General features: G+C 43.8%; 1 protein-coding gene across 7 annotated transcripts in view; it reads left to right on the top strand.

Annotated features, from left to right (window-relative positions):
* Positions 1 to 15,725, top strand: part of LOC110495928 (zinc finger E-box-binding homeobox 2) — a 78,576-nt gene that overhangs the window by 55,248 nt on the left and 7,603 nt on the right. For 5 of the 7 annotated variants that reach the window (XM_036952433.1, XM_036952435.1, XM_036952430.1 and 2 more), the window contains 5 exons: positions 3,918 to 4,169; positions 8,108 to 8,176; positions 10,418 to 10,642; positions 11,725 to 11,939; positions 15,492 to 15,600. In XM_036952433.1, the coding sequence (XP_036808328.1) occupies positions 3,918 to 4,169; positions 8,108 to 8,176; positions 10,418 to 10,642; positions 11,725 to 11,939; positions 15,492 to 15,600 (870 nt within the window). Of the gene's footprint in view, positions 1 to 3,914; positions 4,170 to 8,107; positions 8,177 to 10,417; positions 10,643 to 11,724; positions 11,940 to 15,491; positions 15,601 to 15,725 lie in introns of all 7 variants that reach the window. The other 2 variants (XM_036952432.1, XM_036952434.1) reach the window with 2 other exon arrangements.

The raw sequence follows: 15,725 nt of genomic DNA, 5'->3' as shown, positions 1-15,725 counted from the left end.
CCTCTCTGCCCTCCTAGCCCTTCAGGTGATCTGCATGTTTCTCATTCATGAGACAGGGCAGTTTTCCTCCAATAGGGTGAATGTCCTTGCTCATTACCAACACTGATAGCCACAGGAAACACAACATTACCTGGAGCTAAGCCTCAGCGGTCTCAGTTAGCCAGGCTCTCAGTGTGAGTCACCTACCACCTTTCCCCATCACAATCTAACGGGAAGCTGGCTGGGATCTGGCAAGTCTCCGCCTCCAAATAGAGGGTACTGTGATAGACATAGAGACCCACTGGGTGGAATAGATCTTCTGGCGCCTTCTGTCTCACCTGTTCCATCAGACAGAAGTGATCATTTGGATATTTTTCTGGGCTGTTCGTTATGGATCGAGTGCAGATCCAGCGCCTCCCAGCTCGGGAGCCTGTTGAGAGGGCTTTGTGGAAGAGTGTTAGGGAAAGGTGAAGAGTAGGTGCACGTTTGGAGCACATTCACCCAAGGTATGTTTATTTGAGTGTGTGTTTTGGGTATGTTCAGAGGGTCAGTGCATGACTCAAGGGTTGTATGGTTGATGTCTGAGTGTATGACACGCACATTTCATATTGTGAGAGTTAAGGTTTGTTTAACAGCTCAACAGTAAAACACAGTTATATATTTTTTTGTTCTTAAACGTGCTGTCTTTTCTCTTTGGAAGAACACTTTCCGGGTGTAGATGACTTTATCTGGCCTTTTTTATTAGAAGGGTACAGAGAAACTGCCACAGTCGAAACACTGATTGTCAAATGTCTTTATTTGTTTTAAAAGAAAGATGTTGAGATTTCAAATCAGACTCCTTTTTGTCACAGACATTGAAAGGATAACTCGCGCTCTCATCCTTCGACGGGGGGGGGAAAAAACGGTCATTTTGGAAGGTTATAGACGTCATAATCAATGCACTTTTGAAACTGCCCTCTGCACTGGTATGCCTGACAGCCTAATACCAGGGCTCTGAAAGGGTTATGTCAGCCACGAATACGCCTGATATTAAGCAAGACTCAAGCGAGCAATTACAAGTGTCATTTTAATTATCTGTAAAAGTCGTTCCCTTTATTTACCTCCAATCAGAAGAGAGCTGGTGAAATCAGCTGGTAACAGGTGGCATCAGTCAAAATGCCAGCTGTAATTGCCTTTGTTGAGGGTGGCACTTAAACTAAAGGAGGAGAAAAATAGAAAGTGTCATCTGAAAGAAAACGTAGCCTAAAAAGTAAACATGATGATTTCTTTGTCTATCTCGTCTAGAAACACAAAAGATTGATTAGCGGTGAGGTATTGAACAAAATAATGGCATAGTGTAGGCTAACATTAGTAGGTTCGGAATGACTTTGTTTCAGAGTACAATGCCCAACGTCAGGCTGGTGCTTATAGTATACTGAGGCATCTGTCAGAGATGTCACCTAAACAAAGCAGGCTCTCCGAAGGCAATGCTACTTGCTTCTTTGATTGACAAGTCACACATTGTCATTTCTGTCTTCTCCAAGCTCTTTGGTATGTAACGCTGTGTCTGATAGCCAATGTTCTAGCTTGGAGATCACATCCACTGAGCACCCCTCTCGCACTCCCCACCTCTCCCCTAAAACACGTGGACCTGTATGGAATCACAGAACCCCAACCGGGCGTTTAGTAGCTTTCACGGTTCGTTTTGGACAATTGTAGATGTCTAGAGGTTTGCAGGGAGTGGGATGATCTTCACCTCTCCTCTATGTCCAAGGCCCATTGTTTCCAGGTCCGTTGCTCAATATTGAAGACGTCACATTATAGCGCCTCTCTTCATGCGTTAACCTATACCCTACACATGGACCTATAGCCCACTGAAAAATGCGCTATGAGAGGTTTGGGGTGTAAAGAAAGGCCTTTTAAAACCTGTCCATCCTTAGATAATGTCATTCACTCCTCCTGGGTATTCGTCGGTATTCAGGCTGTGTCCAGAGATCAGGTCTGCAGTGGGAGGGGTAATAGCTTCCCAGGCCTCCTGCTTCTTTGTTAACCCCTGCCGCCCGCCTGCTAGGCCACCCTTAGAAACCTGCCCGGGAGAAAGGGGAGTAGGGAGTCCACAGCACGTTGTGTTGCTAGGAAATGGTTGAACCTCTGGGATGAGGGGGTTAGGGGGTGTCGCGGTAAGTTGGGAAGGGACCAAAGGGGAAATATAATAATAATAATAATAATAATAACATGTTATCAAGTGCAGTGCCAAGGTATATCGGGGACCACACAGCAGGAGTTTGAATGTCTCACTTTCTTTCTGGCTTTTCTTTGGCTTTCTCTTTTTTTCATGTCTGAGAGCATTACCCAGTCTGAACTTGCCTAAACCCTTGTGGTCACACCTCTTGAAAAGGTTTTGTTTCCCCCATCAATTGGTATTCTAACCAGGTCAGCTGATTCTTCTGGCCCTGTCTACGTAGCCGTTTTCATTTTAATTTGCACCTGTTGTTCGGAAGGCAAGTGCAGACCCGCAGATTATACAGAGATCATGCATGGACATACTGTATATGCTCAACGTAATCTTATTACTCTCCATAGTAAATAAAATAACATATCAGATTTTTTTTCCCGTCTCAGTTTTGTAATTTTAAAGGTTTTAAGGTTTTATTTAGTAGTCATATATAGCTACAGTACAGCAATTAAAACGGACCTGAAAAATGTTTGCACTCTTTTTCCTCGCCTTCCCCTAGCCACATTTCAAATCGGTTCCCATGATGTCATACTCTGATTTCCCCCCTCTGTGGTTGTTTTGAGTCTGTTTCTCTAGAGTAGTGTTTTAGGAACTAGCAGTGAGCTGTGTCTGGGTGTGATGCGGTGATGTGCCGGCCCTGTTTCTCTCGCTGAGCTAATGTCCTGTGTTCGTTCCTCTAATACGTCTTTAGGCTTCCTTTTGTAGGACAGACAATTTATGGGCCTTGTGTGTAGACTGGAGAGGCTAGAGAACCAGCCTTGTGAGGGCAGACTAATTCACAAACAGCCACCTTCAATTGAGTTCACAGCCCTTATTTACAGGCTGCCTATTTTAAGAGAAGCTGCCATGTGTCTGGGACCAAGTGTTGTGGAATCAAGCGGGCCGCTACTTGTGTGAGTTATTTTAATGTGGGGCTCGACTGCGCAGTATTTCTCTCCGCAACCATGACTCATTGAAAACACTCCCTGAAAAAGACAAGAGGAGAGGGAACGGAGGGAAAGGAGTGGGGTGCAGGTCCTGTTTTGATTAAGTTCGTTTTTTTTTTTTTTTACACTTGTATGTATTATTTCACTTATCATTGTAAGGATTTAACTTGACGGTTGATATCTGTCAAATTCTGGGGAAAAATGCAGTACAGTCACTTATTTAGGAGTGGTGAATGTGATGAAATGACTAGGGGTTAAGAAGTTTCAATCCAGGGGGGGTATGGCTATTTGACATTTGTAAATATCAGAAGTGCGGAGTATCTCAGCCACGTCGTGTATGCTTTAGATCTGTGAGCCCAACTGAAAGGTGTAGCTAGGTTGGCATCTCAGGCAGTCACCTTTGTGGCTATTTTGGCGTGTCTACGTAGCAGCTGACTGACTCCACACACCATGATGGGTAAAGTTACAGATTCCAGTCTGTCGCTGTGGGTGTTGTTGTAATTGGGATGTACCCCCACAAGAAAGGGCCCATGTCCCAAACAGGAATGGGTTTATTAACCTGTAATCAAATAAAAATCAAAGTTTATTGGTCACTCAAGCAGTTTAGCAGATGTTTTAACAGGTGCAGCGAAATGATTGTGTTACTAGCTCCTAACAGTGCAGTGCAATCATGACTTCATCTAAGGACATAATCCTCGATTACCTTTTTTTCCATTTCAAGGTCAGTACAATGAGCACCAAATCTGAATTCCTCTAGTGACCCATCTTGTTTTGTTTTGTGTTCTCCCCCATTACAGCGTTGAATTATGAGAACGTGATGGACACTGGTTCAGAGACAGAGGATGAGGACAAGCTGCTGGTATCAGAGGAGGACGGCCTACTCAACGGGGTGTGCAGCCCTGCCAGCCTGAATAACCACGACGCTGGATCCCCGAGGGTGGGCCAGGCCCTGACGACAAAGGAGGATGAGGACGATGACATGAGGGACAGCGGAGTAGACCATGTCTGGCATGACAACGACATGCTGCACGCCTCAGTCGACGGCACTGGTGAGCGTCACACACGGCCAAAATGTTTTCCGGATTTATTTGGGTTTCCATGAGATGATAGGCCAGCCAACTCCCCCCCCCCCCCCCTCCCCTCCACCACCCCCACCTCCACAGTAACAGGGGCAGAGGTTGACCGTGTACGGCAGTCATAAGGAGTGGAGGAGATCAAACCACGTTTTGACATGCAGGGAGTTGACAGGGGGCAAGCAGAGAGTCAGGAGACGTTACTACGATAAGTAGGAAACGTATGATGGTGCCACTGAAGATGGCAGAGGTACGGTGAAGATTCCTACACCCCCACGTGACTGAAACTCACTCGGCTTATCCCGCCGCTAAATCACAACACATATTTTTACCCTCGCTAAAGTCAACCAGAATGACATGAGATGATATTGACAGATAGTTTCAATCGTGAAACTAAGAGCGTACATGACATTTTCTGAGAATGACCTCTTTTGATTGTCTCTATAATCGCAACATGATCAGAGCTTCAGTATATGATTGATGTAGCTCAATTGGCTAATAATCTAGTTTAGATCATTTCGGGCAGGTGATACATACAACTTTGGAGGCGCCTTACTTCTTAGTTTCTTTGGAGCATCACTGATAGCAGAGAGCCTAGTCATGGATGCTTGAAAGATAAATACTTTTAATTAGGGCTAGGGGATCATCATTAAAGGAAGCCAGACTGCTGCAAAAGTCATTAACAATCTTAAATGAAATTTTTATTTTTATGATAGCCATTTACATGTATAATAAGAGTCAATGATTCTCGCAGCGGTGTGACAGAAACAGAGTGTAGCGAGAACTCATGTAAGACATCCCGTTTAAATGAGCCGGTGTTAGCTATTCATTTCTCCTAATGAACTGGGTTCTGTAGAGTGCCGAAAAGGGGGAAATATTTCACCATCTAAAATGTTATTACGCTCAATTGAAAAAGAAAAAAAAAATCTATTGAAAAGGAGGAAGTTCACTTTGTGGTTACTGATTATCGACATAGAAACTGTAAAACACAGTTGTCGTAGACAGTCAGTGCGTTGTTTTGCTATGTTTACGGATGTTTATATTTCTGCCCCCACTCGTAACAGTCCATATGGGGTTGGATTCTTTAAAAATAGAAATGTTCAAATCCATCAAGATAAAAATAAAATAAACAAGTACTCAAAGCGTACTTAATTGTTTATTTGATAAAAGTCTGTGGTGCCTTAATGTCTGTAATTCAACTATGTTGCAATTCCCAGATAATCTGCTTCTCAAGTGATGAAACGTAGTCGGCCATATTTCTGAGACCTAGTGTAGTTAATTAGTGTAGATGATGGGAGTCTTCTCTTTCCCAAGCTTGTGGGCAGAATGTTTGTCTGCCTTTTTTCCCCCCTCAGCACATACTGTAGCTTTCCCCTGAGATTAGCTGTGCTTTTCTCCCCTGCCTTGTCTACGTCAGCTTTAGCACCCTGTCCAAAGGATACAGGTTTTGAATCGAAGAGCACTGCAAAAAGTTTCTTAGCTGTGCCTTTCCGGTGCCAGCACAATCAGAGTTTTGTGTTCTAGAATGGTCCTTGACATTCTTTCATCCCACAATGGGGCCGCTGGATGCAGTGGGCTGGAATACATGACATCACTATCATTCTAAAACAAATCACCTGCATTCTCCCCTTTCTGCCCGTGTCTCTTTCTTCTCCCGGCCCGGGCTCTGTTCAAGGCCGTTCAGAGAACTAACAGAAAGGAGGAGGAGGACCTTTGTTTTTTACTGCGCCCTGTTCCACTGGTAACTGGCCATAAAAATCGGAATGTATTCAAAACAAACAGCATCAATGGCGTTAAGTAAATAGGTGGACGTATGGCAGGGGGAAGGTATTCTGGACCCCTCCTCGGTTCGCAGTCAGAAACTTAAACATCCTTCAGTTCAGCACAGGCCTTCTCTCACACTCCCCCTCTCCTTACATGATTTATCAGGCCGAGAGAGACAGCGAGAAATCAGACTGGCTTTTTGACTCACATGACACTTTCAACTATAAAAACGGGTCTCTCTCTCTCTCTCTCCAATGGATGTGTAGCTGTCAGAAGCAATAGAAATGGCCCAAAAAGGATCTGTGCAAAGGGCCATAGAAGTGAGGTAGGTGTAAGTGGTCTTAGCCTACCTCCTGCTGGAAATTCTCTCACTCTCATTCCTTGGCCGCATACAGATAAATGGGACTGTTCAAGGTAAAGAGGGAACGAAAAGGGACAAAAAGCAAATCCCCACTTGTGCTCCTTGAGTCATATCAAAAATATGCAGTGAAATTGGATTACTAAAGGCTGCGAAAACCATAATGGCTGCATCCATGCGAACTCTCCCACTTTCCAGGAAAAAGAAACGTGAGGGGAAGAGGAAAAGAGAGCTTGATTAACATTCAGTAAATTAGAAATGACAAAAAAAAAGTAACTATCCATATATGCTGGTCTCTTAAACACCAGAAGTATATTTGTGGCTGTGGTGGAGGATTTTCTTTGGATTGCTCACAATACTCCAGTGTATCTTCAACAATATTGCTAAAGGGCCATTTCCTTAGAGTGCAGCCTGGTTTGATGTCATTACTGAGAAGACAACGGCACTCCAAACCCCCTCATATGCAAATGAAAAATGTCTGGCATGTTTCTCCACCACACAGTCAAGCTTCATGTCAAGGGAAAGTTGAGTACTTTTCGTTCAAAAGAGTCCATTTTTTATTCTCTGAAGCTATTGGCTGTTTTTTGTTTATTTATCTGTTTGGTGCAGACGGAAACAGTCTCACTTCAAGCGAAAGAAACCGAAAAAACCCTCCTGATTATTGAAATGAACCAACTATTAAAACACCAGATTTTTCACTCTGCACCAAAATATACGATATATATATTATATTTGTTGTTCCTGCATGTGATTCGTGAATGCTAATTCAAGTATTCAGGCAACGTTATATTCTGAAGATTTTACACAACTTGTCAGCTACTTTTCAAACTCATTTCCAAAATGTTTTCTGTTAAGTCCACGGTGCAAGAGACAGTAAAGGAGAGAGTTCCTCTATTCCCTTAATCCACTGATTTGTTTGTTTACCCCTCCATGGCAACACAGTATCCTTGAGACCATAGAAATCACATGGCTAGAACAAGGAGAAACAGAGAGCGAGACAAGAGCCATTTTTATTACCAGCCACTATCTTCTCGGAAGTACCTTGATTTAATTTTCAAAGACAGGACGGAAGGAAGGAGTCACAGAGGACTCCTTAAGTTAATTGTCTGTGGACATGACCACCAACAAAAGTCCTCTTGTTCGCCGCTGCCTACACGGCAAGAGAATTTACCCACCAATGTCAAAAGTTGTTCTCTCCCTTGTTTATGAGCCTGTCTGTCAATCTGGGGTCCTTTATTTATGGCTGTCTTACCTGTGCCAGGACAAAATGCAAGTCTGCCCTTGGCGTTCCTACGACTATGCATTACGTTGATTGGTAATAGATTCTAAACCCACAGTCCAGGATTTTATGCGAAAACCCCCCTGTATAGTTTGTCATTTTTTCTGCCACGTGTAGATTGTTAGTATTGTCACAGTGAGGGAATAAGAACTGCAAGGCCTTTTGTGCCAGGTTACTCCTCTCTGACTGTTCAGGTGGATGGGGCTGGCTTCTTGAATTAATCTTTCTTTCTGGCAACTCTCACTACCCCCGGAATGGCAGAGCAGCTTTCTTTCCCACTGCTTGTTGTTGTTTTTAAGGTAAATAAGGCTCTGTCTGGTCCTGATGATTAAGAATGCCACACAAAGCCTCGGCACAGTGCAACACAGCAAGCCCTTTATATCTCCGTACCTTCCTCTGAAGGCTTCATTGTGAGGCTTGGGTTTGCTTGGTACACTACAGCATTGAACTGAACTTCTCTTTTCCTTCTCTTCCCTACTCCCTCCCCTCCTCCCTCCCCTCTTTTCTCCACAGATGAAATGAAAGATGATTATGACACTTTGGGGCCTGACGCCCCTCTTCAGACAGTTGGAAACGGTACGGGTGAGTTGATTTAATCCATTGTGAGGAGATTTGATGTACAGATGTAGGATCTTAATTTGATAACCCTGTTGCAGAATAACTTTCCTGCAATGCAAGCATAGTCCTGGACCAGAATTAATTGTAATCCACATAATAATTCACATTTCCTGCTATTGCAGGATTATTTTTCTGCTGTAGCAAACTGTCTCAAATGAAGATCCTACATCTGTATTGTGTTGAAAGACGAGGCCGAGACCAACCACCCTTCCAATCCCTGTGTGGGTCGCTGTGTATCTGTGTGTCCGTGTAGAGCACTAGTGTCCCTGCATGGTCCTTTCTACACAAAACTGTGGAGCCTAATCCTACCTGCCATTTTTAATTAAGTAAATAAACAAAGCTGATTTCCACCCACAAGCCTCTTGGGCATTAAGTTTTCCCTCCATGATATCATCCTGACCGCTGCTGACAACTGGCCTCGGCACCGTTTGGGTAAACACTCACCACATAAGGGGAATACTTCCTTAGGAATCTTCTATTCTTCTTTTTATTTATTCAAATAGTTTGTTGATTTTGTGTGTGTGTGTGAGCACGCACGTGTGCGAGTGTGGTGACTTTCTTTGTGGAAATTTAGACATCGCAAATGTTTCCGTTAAGGCCGTGGAAACAATGTAGTGGCACTGCATTGGTAGAAAGAACCCACCATGGGATTACATGTGATCCAGGTGATTTCCTCTATTACAGAGGAGAAAGTCATTTCAAGGGAGGCATCACAAGGTTGAGCTTGTAGCTTGTTGGCAACACAGTGACTTCCCAGATTACATTTCATTTGCAAAATCAAATTAGTCTAAATTTGATCTTTTTGATGTATTTTTATAACCTTTAGACACATATTTGTTTAACGGTGAGTTGTGAATCCAATATAGAGATCTCAAGCATCCTCACAGTTTTGTATCTCTAAAATGCATTAGATGATTCTCAAACGGTTCACACAAAGTCCTAATGAGAATGCAGGAAATTGAGCTGCCTAGTTAACAGTTGTTTCATACGATTTCATACAAGCTCCTTTGGCACCAGTGACATTTTCATGCCACTTTTGACAACCAAATACACTACCTTGACCTTTCACAAATTGGACCCATAAAATAATCACTGCCAAACAAATCACAATATGAAAATGTACCTTGGCTTGGACATGTCTAATTAAATAAGTAACTCTCTAAATCCAGTCAAATCAAACTGTTTGCGGACTTCCTGTAACATTTAGCACAACAATGTTATATGTGACGAGTTTTATAATAGTGATATGATAGGTGGGGGAAATAGAATATAGACTTGCCCCAGGTTGTCGGAATGCCGTATAGTATAGTTTGAATTAACGTGAACCTTTGAGTGTCTATCATCTGCTGTTGACTAATGAAGGTTGCCGGGTTTTGATGAGCTTTGTTTGCTTTTGGAGCCACAGCTATCTCTACTCTGCAGCTTTCTGGATTCCCTAAAGAGAAGGGACTGGAGGATATGAGAAAACGCACAATGTGTGACTTCAGCAATTTCAGAAAGACAGCTTCAGAAAGTGTTTTAAGGACTATGGTTTAAAGCTTCTTTTTTTTGTGCAACGTTGTTGTTTGTCCTCAGTAATCTGTTCCACAGCCGATCCACTAACCAGAGACCTTTTATTGACCCCTTGTCAATACACAGGGAATTTGATTGTGCTGTTGCTACACAATGTGTAAATAAAATGTTGTTTTCGAGAGGCTTAAAAACCCAGAGGCTTAATTAAATAGATATAATCTCAAAGATCCAAAATTGTAAAATACAAATTCTTTTCATTTCACGTATGAAGGAAAATTAGAAGTGATTTGACCAGTTTGAATTGTGTTCCCCACATTTATTGTGTAACTGGTAATACGATTCAAGGAAATACAATATGTTTATCTGAAATACTTTCCCACGATTTAAGGTGGTACTTTTCTAAGATGAACTCATATTTCTTGTTTTAGTGGCTGTTGCGTGACAAGATAACACAGTAATTCAGATGTATTCTCCCACAACTACTACCTTAATGTCTGTTGTGGAGTTTCTTCATCCCATTTAGACCTGACACGTTCTCAGTATTGCTGTAACACACATTTCTCTTGGGGAGTGAAGAATCCAATTTCTCAAAACCCATCTCTTTCTCTCTCTCTCTCTCTCTCTCTCTCCCTCTCTCTCTCTTTCTCTCGCTCTCCCTCCCTCCTCCTTCTCTCTTTCTCTTCTTCTTTTCAGTTAAGAATGTTGTTGATTGCACTTCAGAGTTTGAGGAGTTCTTCGCTAAGCGTAGTAAGCTCCAGGAGGAGAGCCTGAGCGAGAGCCACAGCCACGTGGTCAGCATCGCTGAGTACCTGCAGCGGGGCGACACTGCCATCATTTACCCAGAAGCACCCGAGGGAGAGGAGCTGTCCCGTCTGGGCACGCCCGAAGCGCCTGAAACAAACGGCCAGGAGGAAAATGGTAAGAGTCCAGAAACCAGCCAGGGAGGGCAAGAACAGAACCGGGGACAGGGGCTGTATGTATGAAGCATCTCAGAGTAGGAGTGCTGATTTTGGTTCAATTAGGCCTTTTAGATCACAAAGAATAAGACTACATGGACAGGGGTGAGCTGGGGCCATATGTTTGAAATGTTTTAGAGTAGGAGTGCTGATCTAGGATCAGTATTGCCTTTTAGACCACAATGAATAAGATTACATAGACATGGGGGAGCTGATCCTGGATCTGGCTCCTCCTTTGAGACTCTTGCTACGTACGCATCACCCGAAGAGAACAGAGCAGCAGTGGTGTGGCTGGACTCTTCTTGGTCTCTGTGGCTCTGTGACATGGGCAGCTGTTGGTCTCACAGATTCTTCACTGGATGCCTCTGTGTTTACCTTCAGTCCTCCAGTCTTTAAGCAGCAGCAGCTGCCAGAGGTCTGAAATAAGATAGTACACCTCTCAGACCCCGGGGGAACAGGGATTGAATTAGAATGGATTTATGATACGTACTTCAGAAATGATGAAAGTGTGGGAAAAATGGTATTAAATAAGCCACTTAAAAGCAATTAGGCGAGGGGACTATGGTTAAGGGGAGCAAGAAAGGACGAGGGGGGAGGGTGGGTGAGGTAGTGTTCTTAAAAACCAGGTCAAGGTGCTTTATTTCAGAATGACATTTGTAAGATATCAGTGTAAAACAGTGTAAGATTAGATATCATGTTTCATTTTTGTCTTAAATCAAAAGTCAAAGATACACAATTACTTAAGCTAAAAGTATGTTAAGCATTCTAAAGTGTATAGGTCAATTAAAAGCTAATTCAATTTAGTATGTGTGAATTTTCACGTGTGTCTTAGTATGTGATATAAGAAAAGGGGGGGGGGGAGAGTCTGTGTGTGTGTGCGTGTGTGTCAGGGCATGGATGCCAGCCTGAGACGACGGCACTCTGTAGAGCAGATTGCAGTGATACCTCCCATACCATTCCGGGCAGTACGCCCATTAGCTGCCATTGATTTGCTGACCTTTTGGACTGCTTTCTCGCCCCGTCTCCCCCGTCTCCCTTACCCAGACCTGCCACCTGGAACTCCAGATGCTTTCGCCCAACTGTTGACCTGCCCCTACTGCGACCGGGGCTACAAGCGCTTGACATCGCTCAAGGAGCACATCAAGTACCGCCACGAGAAGAACGAGGAGAACTTCGCCTGCCCCCTGTGTAACTACACGTTTGCTTACCGCACTCAGCTTGAGCGACATATGGCCACGCACAAGCCCGACAGAGATCAGGTGAGGATCATGTGCCCTCGTTTTTTGTTGTTGTTGTTGTTGCCGTTTTCAACCCCTTTATTATTCCTCTCCCCTTCCTGTTCCCCTCACTTACTTCGTTTCTAATGTGCTACGATCTCTCGGAGGAAAATATATCATTTTGATTGGCAATCATTATGAATTTTTCATGGCATTTTGGAGATGCAGATCTTTTAATGGTAATAACTTTAATTGAGGCCCTAAATGGTTTTTTGATGGCCCCGTCTGATATGATTTTGCGGTCTTATGTTCACGATCAAATGATTATGTTAATTTCCAATTTAGACATTTTATCTGCTCCTTAATTTCACTTCAACTAGTAGATTTTATGTTCTCTAAAATCAAGCATTTCCTTCATGCAGTACTAAAGTCAGCAAAAAAAGAAATGTCTCTTTTTCAGGACCCTGTCTTTCAAAGATAAATCGTAAAAATCCAAAATAACTTCACAGTTCATCATTGTAAAGGGTTTAAACACTGTTTCCCATGCTTGTTCAATGAACCATAAACAATTAATGAACATGCACCTGTGTCGTTAAGACTCTAACAGCTTACAGACGGTAGGCAATTAAGGTCGCAGTTATGAAAACATAGGACACTAAAGAGGCCTTTCTACGGACTCTGATAAACACCAAAAGAAAGATGCCCAGGGTCCCTGCTCATCTGCGTGAACATGCCTTAGGCATGCTGCAAGGAGGCATGAGGACTGCAGATGTGGCCAGGGCAATAACTTGCAATGTCCGTACTGTGAGACACCTAAGACAACGCTACAGGGAGACAGGACGGACAGCTGATCGTCCTTGCAGTGACAGACCACGTGTAACAACACCTGCACAGGATCGGTACATCCGAACATCACACCTGCGGGACAGGTACAGGATGGCAACAACAACTGATCGAGTTACACCAGGAACGCACAATCCCTCCATCAGTGCTCAGACTGTCCGCAATAGGCTGAGAGAGGCTGGACTGAGGGCTTGTAGGCCTGTTGTAAGGTAGGTCTTCACCAGACATCACCGGCATTAACGTTGCCTATGGGCACAAACCGACCAGACAGGACTGCCAAAAAACTGACGAGTCACGGTTTTGCCTCACCAGGGGTGATGGTCGGATTTGTGTTTATCGTCGAAGGAATGAGCGTTATACCGAGACCTGTACTCTGGAGCGGGATCGATTTGGAGGTGGCGGGTCCGTCATGGTCTGGGGCGGTGTATCACAGCATCATCGGACTGAGCTTTTTGTCACTGCAGGCGATCTCAACGCTGTGCGTTACAGGGAAGACATCCTCTTCCCTCATGTGGTCCCCTTCCTGCAGGCTCATCCTGACATGCACCCTCCAGCATGACAATGAATGCCACCAGCAATACTGCTCGTTCTGTGTGTGATTTCCTGCAAAACAGGAATGTTAGTGTTGCCAATGCCAGCAAAGAGCCCTGATCTCAATCCCATTGAGCACGCCTGGGACCTGTTGGATCGGAGGGTGAGGGCTAGGGCCATTCCCCCCAGAAATGTCCGGGAACTTGCAGTTGCCTTGGTGGAATAGTGGGGTAACTGGCAAATCTGGTGCTGTCCATGAGGAGGGGACGCACTGCAGTACTTAATGCAGCTGGTGGCCACACCAGATACTTACTTTTGATTTTGAACCCCCCTTTGTTCAGGGACACAGTATTCCATTTCTGTTCGCCCTATGTCTGTGGAACTTGTTCACTTGTTCACTATGTCTCAGTTGTTGAATCTTGTTATGTTCATACAAATATTTACACATGTTAAGTTTGAAGAAAATAAACGCAGTTGACAGTGAGAGGACGTTTCTGTTTTGGCTGAGTTTATGTCAGAATCAACATGTACACTTATTATTATTATCTCACTCACTCGCAATGTATTTTCTTTTAGATAAACTAACCTGGGAATTTGTTGACAATTTGCATGCATCACATCCAACTCCCTGTGTGGAAGAAATAAACCTTCTATTCATAGATGTTACATTTACTTGCCATCCGTGTTTAAAAAAAGAAGTGAATCTGAACAAAGCAGTAGTGACAATTGAAGTCCTCTTGGGGTAAAAAAGAAAAAAAAGAAAGATAAAATATGTTGTTCAGTTAGTGAATTGTCGTGTCATCGCTTACAGGCAAGCCCTAATCCCATGTTCCATGAGAACTGTCTCTACCTAGGAAAAGATGCCCTCGCCATAAACACCATAAACAAATCTAAAATAACCTGTAACACTCCTTATCCAATTAACCAATCAAGAGAAAATATGTCATTAATACACGCCAATAATATTTGAATACCCAGCCCATGCGCCCTGCCCCGCCCACAACATCCAACATCCCATCCCTAACCTTCCTTGAGTCATGTAGGATAGCATGTCCCCCTCCGCCAAAAACACATTTGCTGGTGTTGGTGCCATTGACAATTAGGATTAGAGAATGATTGTATCTTATTGGCACAACCAATCAGAGGGAAGCAGGGGAGGGAAGCAGGGGGAGCCAAAGCAGCTGTTGCTGTTTGTTTATGCAACTCAGCAACGTACGAGCGGTGGGGTCCCTGACTGGCGCTTGGCGGCCCCACCGACAGACAGACCCACTCCTGCTCGATTTTTGAAGGTTGCTGCCGTTTGAACAATCCTCCCTGTGTCCTCCCTTACGCCATCTGTCTCCCCAGGAATGTGGGTAGAGTCAGCACACCCCAGCAGTTGTCAGGCTGGATCAGGACGCTGGCTGCTTCTTCCTGCTATGCCTGCCTTGGTAGCGAGTGCTGCTGAGAGATCTTTTGTATTGCCTAAGCATTTAACGTGTTCACCTCCGACTCAAAATTAATTGTGCACGTCTGGTGTGCCTCCCGTTTACACGTACGCTGTTATTGTTGTTGTTATTACTATTACATTTGGATTTTGAAACAGGCAGAGGCCTCCCCCTCTTTGAATTGCAAATTTGAGGGGCCGCAACTGCTGTTTACCTTTGAACAGAGAATCAAGGCCTAGTCCCATCCTATAGTCTGAGATTATTAAAGAGACGTTTGAGGATTCAAATGATTAGGGGAAATCTGTTCCAATTAAGACATTTCAATATTTATGGAAATGTGTTGTTTCTTCATGTAAAATGACTGTTGTTTGCAGGTATGTGAAATACAGGGAAGGACTTCTTGTGAAATAGTCAGAATATCTTTCGAGTGATTACCCCCAAATTAATAAAAGCAGATCAGATTGCTTGTTTCTAATGAGGGGGAAACTATATAAAAAAAAGAGCCCCTTTCATTTATTTTATTTTATTGGCTGCCAAATTCTAAAGGCATGCTTCCTTGGCTCGAGAGCCAGGAAATGAAAAGGTATGTGATTCCCTCTGTTATCAGCGCCACTCTTGTACTCTCTCATTGGAGTTGGAAGTAGAAAGAGGCAAGATGGGCTGTGTAGCAATGTAAGACATTTGGCTTGTCGGTCGATTGCACCGAGGGCTGATTGCGATTGTTTAGTGAACTATTTTCCCCCTGTAATGTTGTTAGTGGAACTTATGTAAATACCTGCTTCTTTCTCTATAGCACCAACTGCTGAACCAGGGGGCTGGCAACCGCAAGTTCAAATGCACAGAATGTGGCAAGGCCTTCAAATACAAGCACCATCTGAAGGAACACCTGCGGATTCACAGTGGTGGGTAGCAAGGGAGCCTGTGCACTCCGCTTTGAATATGCATAACCTTGATTTAAGGCTGTGGTGAACTTCACAGGTTGTACAAAAATCGATTGCGTTTTTCTTTTCTCTCTCCCACTGTTCCA

The sequence above is a fragment of the Oncorhynchus mykiss genome, chromosome 18, assembly GCF_013265735.2.
Source record: "Oncorhynchus mykiss isolate Arlee chromosome 18, USDA_OmykA_1.1, whole genome shotgun sequence".
Classification (NCBI taxonomy): Eukaryota; Metazoa; Chordata; class Actinopteri; order Salmoniformes; family Salmonidae; genus Oncorhynchus; species Oncorhynchus mykiss.
The sequence above is the reverse complement of the archived record's forward strand: the minus strand, read 5'-3'. Positions and strand labels throughout refer to the sequence as shown.